Source organism: Orycteropus afer, unplaced genomic scaffold (assembly GCF_000298275.1).
Source record: "Orycteropus afer afer isolate SDZICR_OR568_19922 unplaced genomic scaffold, OryAfe1.0 scaffold00204, whole genome shotgun sequence".
NCBI lineage: Eukaryota > Metazoa > Chordata > Mammalia > Tubulidentata > Orycteropodidae > Orycteropus > Orycteropus afer.
This window is the reverse complement of record NW_006921791.1, coordinates 1,011,748-1,030,499: the sequence shown is the minus strand read 5'-3', so window position 1 is coordinate 1,030,499 and position 18,752 is coordinate 1,011,748. Positions and strand designations below refer to the sequence as shown.

The 18,752-nt window shown below is 34.2% G+C and overlaps 1 protein-coding gene across 1 annotated transcript in view; it reads right to left on the bottom strand.

Moving 5' to 3' along the window:
- Positions 1-18,752, bottom strand: part of SNTG2 (syntrophin gamma 2) — a 698,933-nt gene that overhangs the window by 635,807 nt on the left and 44,374 nt on the right. The window contains exon 2 of the mRNA XM_007948127.1: positions 816-953. Within this exon, the coding sequence (XP_007946318.1) occupies positions 816-953 (138 nt within the window). The remainder of the gene's footprint in view (positions 1-815; positions 954-18,752) is intronic.

The following is an 18,752-nucleotide window of genomic DNA, read 5'->3' as shown; positions in this document are numbered from 1 at the left end:
TCAGTACTGACTCACAGCGACCTCTTTTTGGGTTTCTGAGACATTATCACTATGAAAGTAGATTGTCCAGCCTTCCTTCCCAGGAGTGGCTGGTGGGTTTGAACCACCAGCCTTCTCATTAGTAGTCCCATAGGGACTACACCACCAGACAATTAAATAAAATTCCATTTTTGAGTTAAGAATACATTTAAAGCCAAGAAGAACTATGCTTTCAGCATGAAAATGCATATACCTAATACTAAGAATACTGACTTTATTTTTTCATTGCATAGGATTCTAGATGGATACTGTTAAGCTATTATTTTAGAAAGTAAAGCATCCACTATATTTTATGTTCTAATTAGAATATAAGGAGCTCTGGTGGCACAGTTGGTAAGGCATTTGGCTGCTAATCAGAAGGTCAGCAGTTCAAACCCACAAGCTGCTCTGCAGAAGGATGATGGGGCAGTCTCCTTCTTTAAGGATTTACAGCCTCAGAAACCCAATCAGGGTCCCTATGAGTCACAATCTACTTGATTGCAGTGAGTTTGTTTTCTGTTCAATTAGAATATATCACATTTCATATCGTTGCATTTGGGGCTATTTTATCAAAGAAATTAAGATAGGGAAAGAGTAAGATACAACTTTGAAAATAATACTCTCAGTGGGTACAATCAAACACTAATATCCAGAATATTTAAATAATGCCTCAGTAGCCTTTTATTAGCAAACATTCTTGCACAATAATTTTTATGTGGCTTACATCTGAGTAAGATCTTCTTGGCTCATAAATTTGAAACACACCACTGGAAGCATGGAGATTCAGAAGCACTTACATTTGCACTGTGATTGCTTCCACTAGTACAGACGACATCTTGTTTTTGGATAGTTAGTACCTCTTTTGTTAGCTTCAATCGGATGTCATATGCATTTTCAGACCCTTCATCATACAACAGTGCAATACCAGTTTTAGTCTGTAGAAACAAAGTAGAAATACAAATAAAATAATTTGAGTACAGGAGGATCACTGGTGATGGTAAGTTATAAACTGCTTCCCTTTGAACAACTTCCTAAAAGGCATATATATATTTATTTAATATGAAGAGAACATCTGTAAAACTCCATAAGGATGTTGATTAACTCAACACATACATACACAAATAATGAGATTTTAAATAACTGGTCAAATGCACTATCTCTAGAACTTATAAAAAACATGCTTTTGTTTTGTTTTGTTTTTAATTGCTATTTCTTAAAAAAAAAAAAAGACCCTGCACAATTTTATTCATACTTTAAATTAATGTGTCTGCATTCTGAAAAAAATTTATTTTTAATTATAGACAAATACCTGAATGAACAAGATAATTTAAATAAATATTCAAATACTAATTGTATGATAACTTGTTGATTTAGAGTAGGAAAACGACAACTTTAACAGCCAAAACATTGATAACAGGGTTAAAATAATTAAATAAAAGTCAATTTCCTTAAAATATTTAAATGCAGTTTACTGGACTTAAACTCTTACAAGGGTTGCCTATGGCAGATGAGGCTGGGAGTGGAGAGGGAGAAATTTGTGGTTCTTTTACCCAAGCAATATAATATGAATTTATTACAAAGTATTGATCACTAGAGAAAATAAAATTATTTTCTAAAACTAGATTTTATTAGCAGATAAAGAAAACATTGAGTCAGAAACATATCTTAGGAAAAATTAGAAAAAATTGTGCAAAGTTGAAAAATTGGAAAAGTGGAAAGAAGCTGCTCTTTTTGGCAGACCAATTAAAAAACATGCCTCCCTGCCAGGGCACACGTATTGATAAGAGGAGTACAACCACAATGCTGACCCACTGAGTGACCAAATGCATGTTCTTTTGTGCAGAACACAACAAGCCCAGTCTTAGGAAGAAACCCTGTAAGTCAGAGAAAGATTCAAACTATTAGAAAGACAGAGCAGGGGGGTTGCTTTCCTAAGGGGGTAACCAACAAGGAATGCAGGTGGAGCCTCAACGCACATCAACAGAGATGAAAGTTGAGACCCAGCTGTGCAGACTCTACTCTAATATTAAAGTGCTCAGCTGCTAATCCAGACATTGGTGATTCAAAATTATCAGCCTCTCCATGGAAGAAAGATGTGGCAGTCTGCTTTCATAAAGATTTACAAACTTGGATATCCTATGGGGCAGTTGTACTCTGTCTTATAGTGTCACTTACAAGTCAGAATCTATTCACTGGCAGTGGGTTTGGTTTTTGTTTTGTTCTGTTTATAATAAAGTTGAAATCACGAGATGAATGTCTAGATTTTACAGACTTGGCTGTACATGGAAATAAAATGCATGGTTCTTAAAAAAATACCAATGTCTGGGTCCTAACCACAGAATTCATTCTGATTCAAGTGGTATGAGATTCAGCCTCAGAAGGGGGATTTGAAAATCCACCAAAGAACCTAGTATGCAGAAAATTTGAGAATGAAGTGTTTAGACTACAGTTTTTTGCTACTCAACAGGTGACCTATGGACTGTAGTAAAGGCATCCCTGAGAACCCAGTGGAACCACAGAGTCCTACTGAACCTGGTCCACCAACCAGTATCCATATATTAATAACATCACCAGATGATTCATATGTACATCAAAGTATAAGAAGCTCTGGCAAAGGTTTCTTATTGCTCTTAGTTACATAACACTCAGTTAAAAAAATTGCATACCATGATATATTGTATTTATTTATCTACCAACCATATTCATGCATGGCTTTACTAATAAACAGTATTTACACTGACCATCTGACAACTACACTCCATATATTACCCATTACTGTAAAACACTTATTTTCCCTTAAATTTGTATTTAAAAATAAATCAAAATAAGAATTCTCATGGTTTCTTTATGATGCCTGTGGAATAGCTGTGCACTCACCAGATCAGTTCACACTCCATTTTGGCAACTACTAGAAGCAGTAAATAGAAGTAATTGTCCTAAAGGAATGAGCTCTAAAACTTTGGGTTGCTGCTGACTATTAGTTGCCATTCAGTGGAGTCCAGTTCATGGTAACCCTGTCTATGCAGAATGGAATTGCTCCATGGAGTTTTCAAGGATGTGACATTTCAGAAGCATTTTGCCAGGTCTTGTCTTTCAAGATGCCTGTGGGTGGGTTTGAACTGCCAATTTTTTGGTTAGTAGCTAAACACTTAATCATTGTGTCACCTGTCTGCATTAACACATGGATGTGGTTGTGACTTTATATTATATCATCTATTTCTAATGACTCAATAGCTACATGGGCACAAATCAAAGGACCACAAGAAAACTCAAACCCATATTCCAGGCTGGGTAGCCATTGAAATGACTTTACCTGGGTAATGTGTGACCTTGATTCTTGTCTTTCCCCTTGCTGTCACAGAGGATTGACATCACCAAAGTGATTAAGAAAAGAAGAGACCATAATAGCACAGAAATAAGTAAATATTTTCTGAATAAGTAGATATAACTATTATAATTAAAAACCTAATTGGAACAAACAGAATTCTAACTGGGATAAAATATGATAATTTAAATACATGCAATAAATATTCCACTTTCCTTTGAGTTCCCATGGCACCTTGTTAAAATATTTATCTCAACACTCCTTGCATTTATTTAGCATTCCTCTTCTCTGTTTAAGTATCTTTATCCCCCACTAGACTCTAAACAGCTTGAGAGGAGATTGTTTCATTTTCTTCTTTGTTCTGGAAGCACAATGCCCATCATGTAATAGATATTCACTCCGTGTGTACAGAATTTAAAATGGAAGGGACTTAGAAGGCAATGCTTTGAAATGTATCTTACTTAATCCACTGCCTGCATGATCCAAAACCAGTAGTCATATTTCATTCTAAAGTATAAAGAATCTAAGAAGGAGTATCTAAATAGCATTGATAGTCACAGAACATGAAGTACCAATTATGGTTAGCCTCCACTTTTGAAATCTTCTTTCTTGTATAAGGTCACAGTCTCGTTTAACTTTCCACTGTAGGAACTGCAGGAACTTGTGAATCCTTTCTGCTACTACAGATTTCAGGACAATCACTTCTCAGTAGCTGCTATTGTTTAGGACACCTTCACTTCCACTTGTAGTCACTATAGTGTTCACGTTTTTATAGCTCTATAACTTGCTAAAAAAAGACTACTTCTGAAGTCCTATCAAAATCAGGACAATCGCTGATTTTTAACTTTTTTTTTTTTTTTTTGCCTAATGGGGCTCCTAGTGCTTCCCATAATCACCATCATTATCAACTCCAAAACACAAATCTCCACTGCTGCTTTTGTAGGCCACAGACCTTTTTCATGTCATCCAGGGGACCAACTGTGTCTTTTTCCACCTCCAATATCCCTTGCTATGTTTAAGAAACGATCCATGTGTGCACAGGAAGACAAATGCTTTCCGAGAAAGAGGCTCATTCTATGGTTGTTATTTACAACAAGAATCATTTTCAACTTACATGGAAAGTGTGCTATATTGATTTATGTTCTATCACTATGTAAACAAACACAAAACCATGTACAATGTTAATTTCCATGTAATCCATCAAAAAAACCCAAACATTGCCATCGAGTCAATTCTGATCCAAAGTGACCATCACTGGTTTTAAAACCAAAACCAAATCAAATGCACTGCCGTCAGGTTGGATCCAACTCACAGTGACCCCTCCTTGGGTTTCCAAGGCAGTATCACTACAGAAATAGGTTGCTCAGTTTTACTTCTGAGGAGTGGCTGGTGGGTTTGAACGGCCAGCCTTCTGTTTAGCACTCAAATGCCTTAGGCATTAAGCCACCAGAGCTCCCCCATTGGGTTAAGTGTTTACTAGTTTGCAATTCTCACCAATTAATTGTCTTAGAGAAGAAATTCTATATAACTCAGAGAAACAACTGAATGAAGTTTTAAAAGAAGAATAAGAGTTATCTAGGATAGAGGTCAAGGAAAGGATGGTTACAAATTTAAAAAATTAAACATATTAAACATTTAATATGATAGCTAATGAAAGTACACATGATTCCATGACAGTCTAAATTAAACATGTTCCTGTATTATGCCATTGATCTCAATGGTGCTCTCTGAAATAATCCCAATTTCTGTTCAAGTATATTAAAAAAAAAAAAGTAAAAGCAGAAATGAAACCAAATTGGAGGTAATAAACATTGCAAATCAAAACTACAATTTCATTTTAATCACATCCATTAAAAAAACATTCATTTTTTGTCAGGTTGGCATCAGCACGTTAGAGATATTTTGCACTGATATAAATAACCATTTACTGAATATCTGCTATGTGTCAAGTACTGTACTAATCCATTAGAGACATCATCTCTGGTTCTCATAACAAACATTCAAGGAAAGTTCAGAGACTGAAGTTCAGATATATGCATAAGTACATGCCGAAAGTACTAAAGATAGTAAGTGAGGGAGACAAGTTTCCCACTAATCCTACATCATTCCAAACCTGTTTTCTTCATAAGATACCCTTAGAAATTCTGGTAATAAAATTAACAGCATAATTGAATATACCTTCTATGATGCTTTATTTGGAAATAAAACAGTTAACGTCTTCAAAACCAAACAAAAAAAAAAATTAAATAAAAATGAAAACAAAATACCTGCTCACTCCACAGTCTTCCCCAACATAAAAAAACAAAGTAAGTGGCAATATCATAACTCTGGTAACTCAATCTGAACAAGTGGGTTCATCCATCTTTTTCTCTTATATTCCAAATCTGATCCATCAGCAAATGCAATAATTTCTACCTTTATAATATGTTCAGTAACTCAATATTTCTCACCACCTCTACTGCTTCTTGCCTGTTCCAAGCCACTTTATATATTGTCAGATCACTTCACCAGGCTCATAAGTAATCTCCCTGTTTCCACCCTTGCCCCAATTTTGTTTATTATTAAAGTACTAGCCCAGATCACCATATTTAAGACACAGCTTGAGTCACATCAATATTTTGAATGAAGCCTGCCAAGAATTTTTATATCTCTCAAAGTAAAAGCCAAAGCTTTACAGTGCCCTACAAAGCCCAACGACTTGACGGCACTTAACAACAACAACAACAAAGTCCAATATGGTTCTGGCTCTCCACTAACTTTCTGAGCTCAACTTCTGCTGATCTCCCTTTGTGATCTCTGCTTAGCCATATGCCTGATTCAAGTTCTTTGCATTGCTCTTACCTTCTCTTTTCCTCCCTTATCTTACTAAGTCTTTGCTGAAACATCACCTTCTCAAGAAGGCTTCCCTAACCAGCTAATTTAAAACTGCAACTCCACCTCTATGCTCAGCACTTATCCCTCTTCCCTGCTTTATTTTTCTCTTTAGAACCTATACCTTTTATGCCTCCTACAATTATAATTTAAATTTTTTTAAGTATAAATAAAAAAAAATAGCATTTTAATACTAAAGTTATATTTTAAAAGGAAAGGAAGACACAGGGAAGTGCACAAGACTTTTACACACACACACACAAAGAACAAACCCACTGCCATAGAATCAGTTCCAGCTCATAGCTACTCCTCCTTGGGTCTCCAAGGTGGTATCTCTACAGAAGTAGATTGCCCAGTCTTCCTTCTGAGGAGTGGCTGGTGGGTTTGAACTGGTTAGCAGTCAAATGCCTTAGGCACTACACCACCAGAGCTCCTTTTTATATATACAACACTGCATTATTAGATATAACGAACATTAATCTATGGGTAGATACATAGGTAGACATACTGAATGATCAGGTATGTCTAAGCAAAAGGGAATGTATCCATAACATATTACTTCTACAAAAGGATTTTGTATGTGCTATAACAATTTACATATAAACAAAACAAATGGGAGCAAAGTTGTGGTAACTTCTTAGCCACATCCAACCACCCTGAGGTGGCAAGTTGTTGGGCCTGTAGGTTTAGAACCGTGGTCACAGGGCACACCAAGCTCAAATGGCATAACATACTACACGAAAACATTGTTCTTCATCCCACTTTGATGAGAAGTGACTAGAGTCTTAAAAGCTTGGAAGCAACCATCTAGAAGCAACAAAAGGCCTCTCCTCATCTGGAGCAAAGATTAATGGGGGATAAAAAGACACATGGACACAATTAGGACAAATGACTAGTGGACCATGCAAAACTCAGCCTACATGACTCTGAGATAAGAACTAGATGGTGCCCAGCTATCATTTCCAATCACTCAGAAAGGGATCAGTGCAATAGATCTTGGATAGAGTTGGAGAAATATGTGGAACAAAACTTAAAATCATAAAAAAAAACAACAACAACAAAAAAAAAAAAAACAGGATTACTTGTCTGATAGACTGGTAAAACTCCTGAGACCATAGTCCCTACTCACTCTCCAGGCCTGGAATTGAACTCACTCCCGTGGTTTATAGCCAAACAGTAGACAGGAATATAAGGTGAAAATTTACACTCCTTAGAACAATCAATCATGGGAGATCAGAAGGACAGTATTTGCACAGGGAGATAGCTCAGAGGGCAGGAATGCATGGGAAAGAAGGACACAGGGAAAAGGTAACCACAGGGAGGAAGTAGGAAGAGAACTGTTACACTAGGGGATTGCAATCAATGTCATGAAACAAAATGTATATAAACTGTTGTATGGAAAATGAACTTGCTCTGTAAACTTTCACTCAAAAATCACAATTTTTTTTAAAAAAAAACAACAAAAAAAGTACATTTTATCTTTAAAAGAATGTCTGAAATCTAAGAGAGAGGAAAAAAAAAAAAAAAAAGAAGAGATAAATAGTGAGAGGATATCTGTTCCACAATATATTAAATTCCATTACAAATGTGTAGTACTACTGTAGGACACATAGTGCCTAAGGCACTTGACTGCTTACCAGAAGGCTGACAGTTCAAACCCACCAGCCACTCCTCAGAAAGAAGGTTGGGCAATCTACTTCCGTATTGATACTGCCTCTGAAACCCAAGGAGGGTTCACTATAAGTCAGAACTGACTCGACGGCACATAACAACAACAACTGTAGGATAATGAGAAAGATCAATGAATCAAACAGAGTTAAAAAAATCTCAATTATAAAAAGAGATTTCTTATGTCAGTGGTGAAATCACTAGCTCAAAAACTGATCTTGAGATCATTACCCAATTTTTATTTCATTTTTTTGAACTTGGGTGTGTGTGTGTACTTTCTTAGAATTTTTTTTTTTTTCATTTTACTTTGTTATATAATTATTGCTAGTTAATACAGTTTCAAAAAGCATGGTAATATTGGACAATTTCTTCTAAAGCAGGGATAAGGGGGCTCATGAATACTTCAAGAACGTAGTTAATAGGTGGTATAATCTGCATCTTCTTTTAGTGGATGTCTATTGCTCTTATATCATGTGTTACTTGGCTTTCTCATTGTATTTTATTTTTAAATTTTTATTGGCTTTGTGTGCAAATTTACATACCAAGCTTCTTTTATATTCAACAGTTCATGCACATCTGATTTCACTGCCCTAATTACCCTTCCCAACAGTAAAAAACTCTCTCCCTCTTTCCCCCCTTTGACTATCCCTCCCTGTGCCTTTCTCATGCATGCATTCCTAATTGTCCACCTTTCCCTATATGTGAGTGCTACCACTCTGGTGTCTCATGGCTGACTGATCCAAGGGGTGCATCTCCCTAGAGAAGGTGGGTACATCAACCTGAGGTAAGTGTTCTGGATGTAGATCTTTGTATTGTTGGGCTGAGAGCCAAACCATGTAAATGAGTCCATTTCTAGTGCAAAGGGTAACCGGGTAAACCATGTCCATAGTCTCAGGGTTCCAACAGTCTCTCTCCAACAAGAAATTCTGATCATTTTTGTGTTTCTGAATTTTGTTCCACATTTTTCCTCCCACTCTATCCAGGATCCCCAGATTTGATCCCTTTTCGAGAGGTTGGCATTAGTAGCCAGGCACCATCTAGTTCTTTGGTCTTGGGTCATGGAGGCTGAGGTCCTAATGGTGATTCTTATCTTTGGACTAATTATTTTCAAGTGACTTTGATCTTCTTCACTCTTCTTTGCTCCAGATGAAAGGAGACCAATAGTTGCACCTTTAAAGCCTCAGTCTCTACTCACCAAATTAGGTTGTAGAGCAAAATTTTATGAACTATGCACACCAATTGAGTATGATTACCCAATTTTTATAACAAAAACCTAGTTCTCATATTTACACTTCATTTCAGTAATAAAATTCTAAAAGATAAAATATTGTAAAAATATAAAAAAGCAAAATAAACATTTGTGAAGAAAATATTTGTGTGTATTTATCACATTATTGACTTGTCACTCAAAGCCAACAATTACTGAGAAAAAGAGCCATAGAATTCATTATATAAAATATAAAATGTTTACATGGCAAAAGGTAACATTTACAAAAACGTGCTCATAGAAGATACTGGATTAATACAAATAGATATTATAAATAAAGAAGGAAAAATGATTAGTGTTAAAAATGAGCAAAAAATGAAAAGTAGTTCTAAAAAGAAGAGTGCAAAGAATTAATTTGAAATGATATTCAGCCATACTAGCAATCAAAAGTCACAGTTACTACAGTGATATGTTTTTTTTTTAAACTATTAGACAAGTAAATATTTTAGAAAGATTAACAATAATTCATGTTGGCAAGGACATGTACATTATTATAACTGTATGACTGTACAGAATTACACAGCTTGTATATAGTGGTGATAGCTGTGTGCATTAACACAACTTTTCTGGAAAATACTTTAGAAAAATAGACGTCAACAGTTGTCAGGCTTACTTTTTAATGTGGCATGCTTACTTCTAGGAATTCATCCTAAGAATATAATCACACAAGCATATTAAGAGTTATGTGCAGTATTCATTTCAACCTTTTCACACTTAATGTATGTTATAATTTAATGTGATACTGAGTGGCTAATAAAAATACTTAGTCCTGTATCTGCTGACCAGAAAAGATTTCCAAATATATCATTGGAACAAACAAGACTATCATAGTATATAATGTATTTTTAAAAATTATGTGTAAACATAAAAGTAAATACATATACATATAAAAAGACCATAGGAAAATTCGGAAAGAATTCCAAAAATGTTTATATATTTGTACAGAAATCTATAAGTGTTTAATTATGACATGAATCAGTCATAATTGGTTATTTAAATCTAAGTGAAATTATTGTAGTACCATTAAATTCCAATATTTATGCTAATTTTGGTTTGCTTAACATGATTTAAAATGACATGAACCAATGTGTAACCAATTTAGAAAAAATCGTAAGTACTAAATTTAGATATTTTACATCTATTTAATTTATCTATACAACTAACTAGTCAAATTATCATTAAGTATATTTGTTAGAAGCTTTCTAATAGTTTCAAACAAAATAAAAACATATTATAAAAAAGAATATTTTTGATATAAAAAATCACATGCACTTACATTCAATAAATATTTGTTGCTATCCTAGTATTCAAAGACTATGGTTAAATGTATAAAAGCAGTTAAAATCCATTCCCATTGTTGATTCAGAAATTAACATATCTTTTTCACTCTAATGTAGACATAAATGATTTCAAGAATGAATATCAAAATACTAAAAGAAAGTTAAAAATAAATAACTCTGAAAGTACACAGAGGAGTGAGAAATTCTAACTATATAATTTGCTAAGTGTTTAAAAGGATAAGGATGAAGGGGAAGAAGAGACATATTCTAAATTGAAGAGGTTTTTTTTTAAACAATACATACTTCAGGGACCTCTCATAGTATTTAAGGAGTTCTAGTGGTGTAATAGTTAAAGCATTTCGCTGCTAACCAAAAAGTTGGTGGTTCAAACCCACCAGCCACAGTATAGAAGAAAGATGAGGCAGTCTGCTTCTATAAAGTTTAGAAACCCTATGGAGCAGTTCTACTCTGTCCTAAAGGCTCACTATCAGTCAGAATGAACTAATTGGCAGTGAGCTATCATAGTCTTTTGATGTAAAGAATTCTAAACTTTAATATTGCATCTTTTATTTTTGTTAACTGAATGTACTGATGCACTGATTATTAAAGCTTATGTCAAATGTAACTTAAAAAATAATTGTGAACATTCCATTTATTGTATAGTTGACATTTCTCTATCTATACACATTTGGTCAATTATTTTTGTAATATGTAAAAAGTGAAAAGGTCCAGTACATCAGTAGAATGATGTCATTTAAAAAAAAAAAAAAAAAGCTTCAGACGATGTCAAAAACAATTCCACTGCTGTCACTGGCTGGCTATAAACATTTGGGCAATCTTTCTTCTTAGAACCTCTATTTCTTGATCTGCAAAATTAGATAATTCCATTTTTACATGGATGATAGAGTGAGTAAATGAGATGGCATTTGTGAAAGTTCCTAACAGAGAACTTGCCACAAAACAGCAGTAGTTGAATGTAATTGAGGGATTTTTTTTTTTTTTTTCTGGCAGGTTATCCTTTTGAACTATTTATGTATCAGTAAAAATTAAACCATTTTTCCTACAAGTAAGGAAAATAAACTTTGCCAGTCCAGCAGCATATCATACAAAGTGAAAGGATCAAGGTATCAACAGGTAGTCTATTAACAAAAGCAACAGGAATGAGAAAAATCCACACTCCTAAGAAACAAAAAATTCAGATGAGAAGAAAAACAAATGATCAAACAATATTGCACTATAAATACAGTGAAATAACAACTGCTTGTCTCCTGTTGTTGCTAGGTGTTTCAACTCAATTTTTGCTTCACAGTGACCCCCGTGACAGACTAGAACTGTTCCATAGAGGTTTTTTGGTTGTAACCTTTATGGAAGCAGATTGCTGGGTCTTTCTCCCACAGAGCCACTGGGTGGGTTTGAACTACCAACCTTTTAATGTTAAGCAACCTAGTGCTGAAGTGTTGCACCAGTAGAGTACCTGCTTGCTTCCTAAGGTTAAATAAAAGTCAAAAGCTAATGTATTCATTTTATATCAGTGAATAAAACACCACCACCAAGAAGTCTACAATGGATTAATGGATACCTTTTTGCCCACAAAAGTGAGAGTTTTAAGTTTGAAGACATAAAGTGAAATTCCCATGGAAGCTGAATCTTGCACTGAGACTTGCTGGTAAGTCTTCAGTTTAGTTTATTATAATAGCTATATATAATTTAGAAACTGCCCATTATGCTCATGCCCCTACTCACTTTGTATCATGAGGGACTAACAGTTCCTAGGATACAGTGGGAATTCAATAAATACTTATTAATTAAATACATGTTGTTGTTGTTTTTTTTATGTGCCGTCAAGTCAGCCCTGACTCAAAGCGACCCCTCCTTGGGTTTCCAAGGCAGTATCACTACGAAAGTAAATTGGCCAACCTTCATTCCGAGGAGTAGCTGTTGGGTTTCAATCGCCAGTCTTCTGGTTAGCAGTCAAGTGCCTTAGGTGCTATGCTACCAGAGTTCCGATTAAACACATACATATATAAAGATATAGTTACCTTGTTGTTATTTGCCGTAGAGTCCGCTCCAACTCATAGCAACTAAAATGCTTATCTTTATTTTTCTTAGTTACATGATTTTGGGGTAAGTTATCACTCTTCTCTGGATATTAGTTCTTGGCATGTATATAATGAGAGGATTGGACTTCTATGGTCCATTCTCTATATGAATATACTTTTTTCCAATATTATTTTATTCATTTTACCTTAATATTTCTTTATCTGATCCTTGGACCAACATGGCAATGAAATAATGCATTAATAAAGTTAGATAAGTGATTTTAAAAATACAAAATACCATCTAAATGTAAAGGAATACATTTTTAAATAAACATTGTTTCTCTTGGGACATTATTGCTTAATATGCCATTATTATTATTTTTTTCAAACAATACCAATTATAATGATTACTTTTATGAAGTTATGCTAAATCAGTATTTGTAATCACCTGAGTTGCTTTAAATATTACACTTCACTGCATCTTAGGAAAATGATTCCAAAGTTTTCATGTACAAAATTGTCAGAGTGCATGTTTAACAGATATAGAGTAACCTTTAAGTTCATTATAGATGTTTATAGGTGAGCTGCAGTTAACTACAAAATAGTCTTATCATTAATTTTGTAAAACTTAAATGTCCATTACTTGACAAAATTTTTATCAAATTTCTCAAAGTTTAGAAGAATTCCCTCAAAATGTAAAGACTACTATTTCTTCTAACTTTTTAATAACTATCCTTATATACTGTCCACTCAATGACATCACTTCCTTCTTTCAAGTTCCCTGAATTGTTTCTTTTACCGTACTTAAATACATTTAAATCAAATTTTTAAGACTTAGGCATAAAGCCTAAGAAGGTCTTAAAAAAAAATCATCAAAACTAACAGATTCGTAGTGATTTATGGATTATTTAAGGAAGCTCTACTCTGGTGGCACAGTACCTAAGGCCTCATAAATCCAAGGAGGGGTCTCTATCAGTTGAATCTACTTGACGACAGTGAGGTTTTTTTTTGTTTTCAATGTTACATTAACCCATTGCCATAGAGTAGATTTCAACTCATAGTGACCCTCCTTGGGTTTCCAAGGCTGTAAATCTTTACTGAAGTAGATTGTCTCATTTTCATCCCATGGAGAAGCTGGTGGGCTTGAACTGTTGACCTCCTGCTTAGCCGCCAAATGCCTTATCCACTATACCACCAGAGCTCCTTTTAATGTCACATGGGCATATATTACTTCATTTGATACTCCTAATCATAAACAGGGAAGGTATTAGTATATATCCAATTTTATAAAGGAGGGACATTGTGGCTCAGTGCAGTTTAGCAGGTTGCTTAGGTCACACTGCTGGTCCACAGAGGAGCCAGGAATCAAATCCATATTCTCTGAATCCTTTCTTCATATCTTTCCACTAGCCTTCAGAACATCACCAGAGTAAAACGCTAGTGACTCATGATTGTGTTACTGAACACATATATTGCTACTGAGAGTAAATCAGGTAGAGATTTTTCTAACATCTTTATTCAGTCAAAATTGAGTTTAACAAACTACATTGGTGCTTAAGAAAAATAATTCAATATTTTATAGGGACCACTCAAAAATATCTCAAGAAAAGATATATTTTTAAATTTTATATCTGAAAATGCAATTGTGTTCAATGATGAGACATACATTTAAAATATAAAATGTGTTTAATAGCTTCTTAATAAGAATGTAAAGTTCTCCTCAATAAACTTCAAACCAACAGAAAAAACAGAGGCACAAATTTCTGAATTATAAAAGTCAAGAACATTTGAAGGAAAAATGCCTTAATATGCCATAATGGAAAAAAAATGTAACATAATTTTATTAACAAAAAGCAAACAAAACTTACTGCTGTTGAGTCAACTCGACTCATAGTGACCCCTACTTGGGTTTCCGAGGCAGTATCTCTATGGAAGTAGATTGCCCAATCTTCCTTCCGAGGAGTGGTTGGTGGGTTCGAACAGCCAGTCTTCTAGTTAGCAGCCAGATGCCTTAGGCACTATGCCACCAGAGCTCCCAGAGTATAATTATACTACGTCTACATAAATGAGTCCTTTCATAGAGTATATAGAAATACAGTAGTATAGATACCTACATTACTTTGCCTACACCACACGTGGACCAATGCAGCTACATGTCACACTCAGCTGATGACTTCTATTTCACTGAGAAAATTGGAAAAATGAAATGGAAACTTCCTCTTGTTCCACATCTTCCCAACCTAATCCACCTTCTGACATACTGCCATAAACTAAGGAATCGTGCTCCCAAAACAGTCTCTCCAATGAGGACTAAATTGCATTGCCCATCACCACTGAAGGACATCATTCCAGAAATTCTTGCTAAACTCTCTAATATCATATATTTTTTCTCAATACCTTATCATTCCTATCTTGTTACAACATGGTGATTTTATGTAATTTTAAAGATATTCTTTGATTTCACTTTCCCCATGAGTTACTGTCCCATTCCTTTGCTCAACTGTATGAGAAACTCCTTGGAAATATTATGTACATTGACATCTCCAAATTCTTTCTTCCCCCTTTTTGCAATGTCAGTCAGATAATTCATAAAACTGTTATTCCCCAAATTATCAATTACTTATATGTTTTTAAATATAATAGTGAGTATCGAGTTCCTGTATTACTTGTCTTTTCAGTAGCATTGAAATTGGTTGATCACTGTCTCCTTCTCTTAGATTTTCTTCATTTTGCTTCCAGGCACCACAGTCTTTCCTCACATCTTACTGTTTTAGTGCCCTTTGTTGATTCTTCTACAATCTCTCTCTTATGGTTAAGATTCAATAGGGCTCAGAATTTAGTCTTCTCTTTTCAATCTAAATTTATTCCCTTAATAATCTCATTCTATAGTTTTAAATATCATCAAGAAGTTGGTGACTTCCAGATCTGTATCTTCAGTTAAAATTGCTCTCTTAATCCACAGATATGTATGTCCAATTGCCTACGGAACAACTCCACCTGGAGATTGGGAAAAAAAAAAAAAAAAACAACTCACTGCTCTCCAGTCGATCCCGCTGAGTCGGATCTGACTCAAGGCAGTGGTGGTGGTGCTTTAGATGCAGGAATAGGACCTCTGGTGGCATGCAAGAATGGACCTTTATGGTAGTAATTTTTTGTTAAGGTATATATGGTATTTTAGAAAATACTAAATATAAGTTTAAAACATGGATTATGGTTTATTTATTTTTTAAATTTTTTGATTAGCTATAATACACACTTTCTCACCTTAAATCTTACAGGAAAGTTCCTTATTGCAATTATATAACTGATGTAATGGCACCACTAAGTGTTTTAAAGATATTACTCTTTTATTAAACACACATTTTGTTCCAGTCTTTTCACAAGAAGCTTTGTTTTAAAGAGCCCTAAAGTAAAACACTAGCATTTTCCAATTGATGCCATAAGCCTTGCAATAGTAAAGACACAGTGATAAACAGCTGGCTCTTAAGCTACATGATCTTAATGATTAGAAAGTAAGGTGAATGTTTTATTTAATTATTGTAAACATAGTATGTCATGAGCTAATTAGATATGATTGATTATTCTCTCCCCTGTGTAGTTTCTAAATTAAGTAAAGTGAAATTCTTAATTTTCTGTGCTATGCATTTCATTAGTACTTTCAGCATAAGAAATTAATGTAAATGGGGCACATTTTTAAGCAACTGTCACAGCAGTTTTTGTTATAAATATTCCAACTAAAATCTGGTTCTAGTTAAATGTATAAAATATATTAAATTATGGAAAATAGCAACTATAAGATAGCTCTAAAAATTAATATATTTGTCTAATTACAAATGTATTTAAGCATTCTTGATATTTTAAATTATATTAATGTTAAAATTAATTAAAATAAGTTTATAAACAAAAGAGTCATGCAGAGATAGATCCAGGAGTAGCTATTACAATAATATATCCTAACATATGGTTACTCAACCATTCTATCCAACTGTAAGCATCTTGAATATGGAGCCATGTTAATTTGCTTTCTGTTTCCAAGGTTTGTTGTGTGGCATATGGAAAGCAATCAAAAGTAAATAGATATATTGTTATTGTTATATTCAGAAAAAGACTCAACTTGAAGGAAACCTATAAAATATAAGGCAGATCAGGAGTGTCTGGGTGGAGCAAAAGGCTAACATGCTTGGATGCTAATTGAAAGGTCGATGTCATCCAGAGGTGCCTGGGAAGAAAGGCATGGTGAACTACTTCTGAAACATCAGCCACTGAAAGTCTTACAGAGCTCTGTTCTATGTTGACACTTTTGGGGTTAACATGAGTCAAGATCAACTCAAAAATAATTGTTTTGGCTTTAAGGCCTATCAGCTAAATTAATGGTTCATTGCGTATATGGAAATATGTGTAAAAGTTTGCGCTTTTCTTCCTCGATTCATTTACTCATATACTACTTAATTCATAACCAATGCCTGACCTTTGAAAAATTACTCTTGAAATAATTTTCACATGAAATCAAAGTAGTATCAATTCTTAGCAGAATCAAGCGTAAGCTGTTGGTTATAAAGCAAACTTAGTCTAGAGGAACATACATTCGTGTATCCAAACTCCCTTACGTAAATGCAAAAACACTAGAGAGGCAATTAGTTGTTAAAATTGAAGTTCTCCAATCCCACCCCAGAGATTTGTGATTCAAAAGGTATGGTGACAAACCCATATATCTACATTTTCATAAACCTATCCTGTGCTTCTGATACATATGTCCCCAGAGTTTTCACTGAGAAGCACTGTGTAATTCCACAAATTATATGATTTAATGTTAGAATAATATTTTATCTGTTGTATAACCTCCCAGATACCACTAAAATTTTGTCAGACTCAATTTCTCCTATAAAATAAAAATTATGGACTTTTGTAGTCTTGTAACTCCACTCTAAGACTAAAATTTTACCTCTTTGGATTCAATACTGAAATTGGTACAGTTCTTAGGAAATAGTTTGTTGATTGCAGTACATATCAAGTGTTACATTGTTTTATTGAGTTCACCTTTATGAAAGTTTTTACCTGCTTCATTTACAGAACAAAAAATAGGTATTGTTCTTTAATAGATTTAATGGGGAAAAAAGATAAAAAATCTCCCTACTTGATGATTGAGAAGTTTTTATAAGGCCGCCTCAGAAACCCAAGGAAGGGTTGCTATGAGTTGGATCTGACTCGATGGCAAACACAACAACAACAATATTCTTGCCTTAATATGGTATCTAACATTTTCTAATCTTTTCATGAAAGCATATGAATATGTAAATTCACAGAAACATTAAATTAAATCCATTAAAATTAACATCCTCCATATAAAACTAAGTGTGCCTTTTAGCAATATATGACACATAGGAGGATATGTCAAGTCTTAGTTTTCTTGACATAGATTAGATAGTGGAAGAATGATATAATAATCAACTACTAGATATGAGAGAAATTTATTTCCTATTCATGTCATAATAATAATTAATATTGCTGCAATTTGTTCAATGGCCAGTATAACGGCCAAAAAAAAAAACCCACAAACAAAACCCACTTGCCATCAAGTTGATCCTGACTCACAGCACTGGGTTTCCAAGGCTGTAAATCTTTACTGAAAGCAGCTCTGATTATGCTGTATGTAAGGCATTTGGCTGTTAACCAGAAGGTCAAAGGTTCAAACCCATCAGCTGCTCCATGGGAGGCAGATGCAGCAATCTACTTCCTTAAAGATTTACAGCCTTTGAAATCCTATGGGAGTCAGTATGAGTTACAAACAACTGGATGGCAGTTTCTTATTTATTCATTTATTTTTAAAATCTTTATGGCGGCAGACTGCTTCATCTTTCTTCTACAGCTTGCTGGAGGGTTTGAATCACTGATCTTTTGTTTAGCAGCCAAATGCCTTAACCACTATATCAACAGAGCTCCTTAGTTAGTGACCCCACAAGGACTTAAATCTACTAAGGAATTTGGGATCACAGCTCTCACGTCACTGATTTTGCTGTTTTCAGCATCCTACCTTATATGGTTCTGTCTGAAATACTTTCAATTTAAGGTTATTTAACTAAATAGTATGTAAACTCATAAATTTCAAATACATACAACATATACCAGAGAAGAAGAAGAAAAGAAAAGATGTTATTAGAAATTAATTACATGATTTGTAACCCACTGCTAAATGTGCAATTGTGACATTTTAATTTTCATTTCTGAATGAACTGAAAATTAAAATGTCACCTTTGAAAACAAGTTGAGGATACTTGCGAAGATGG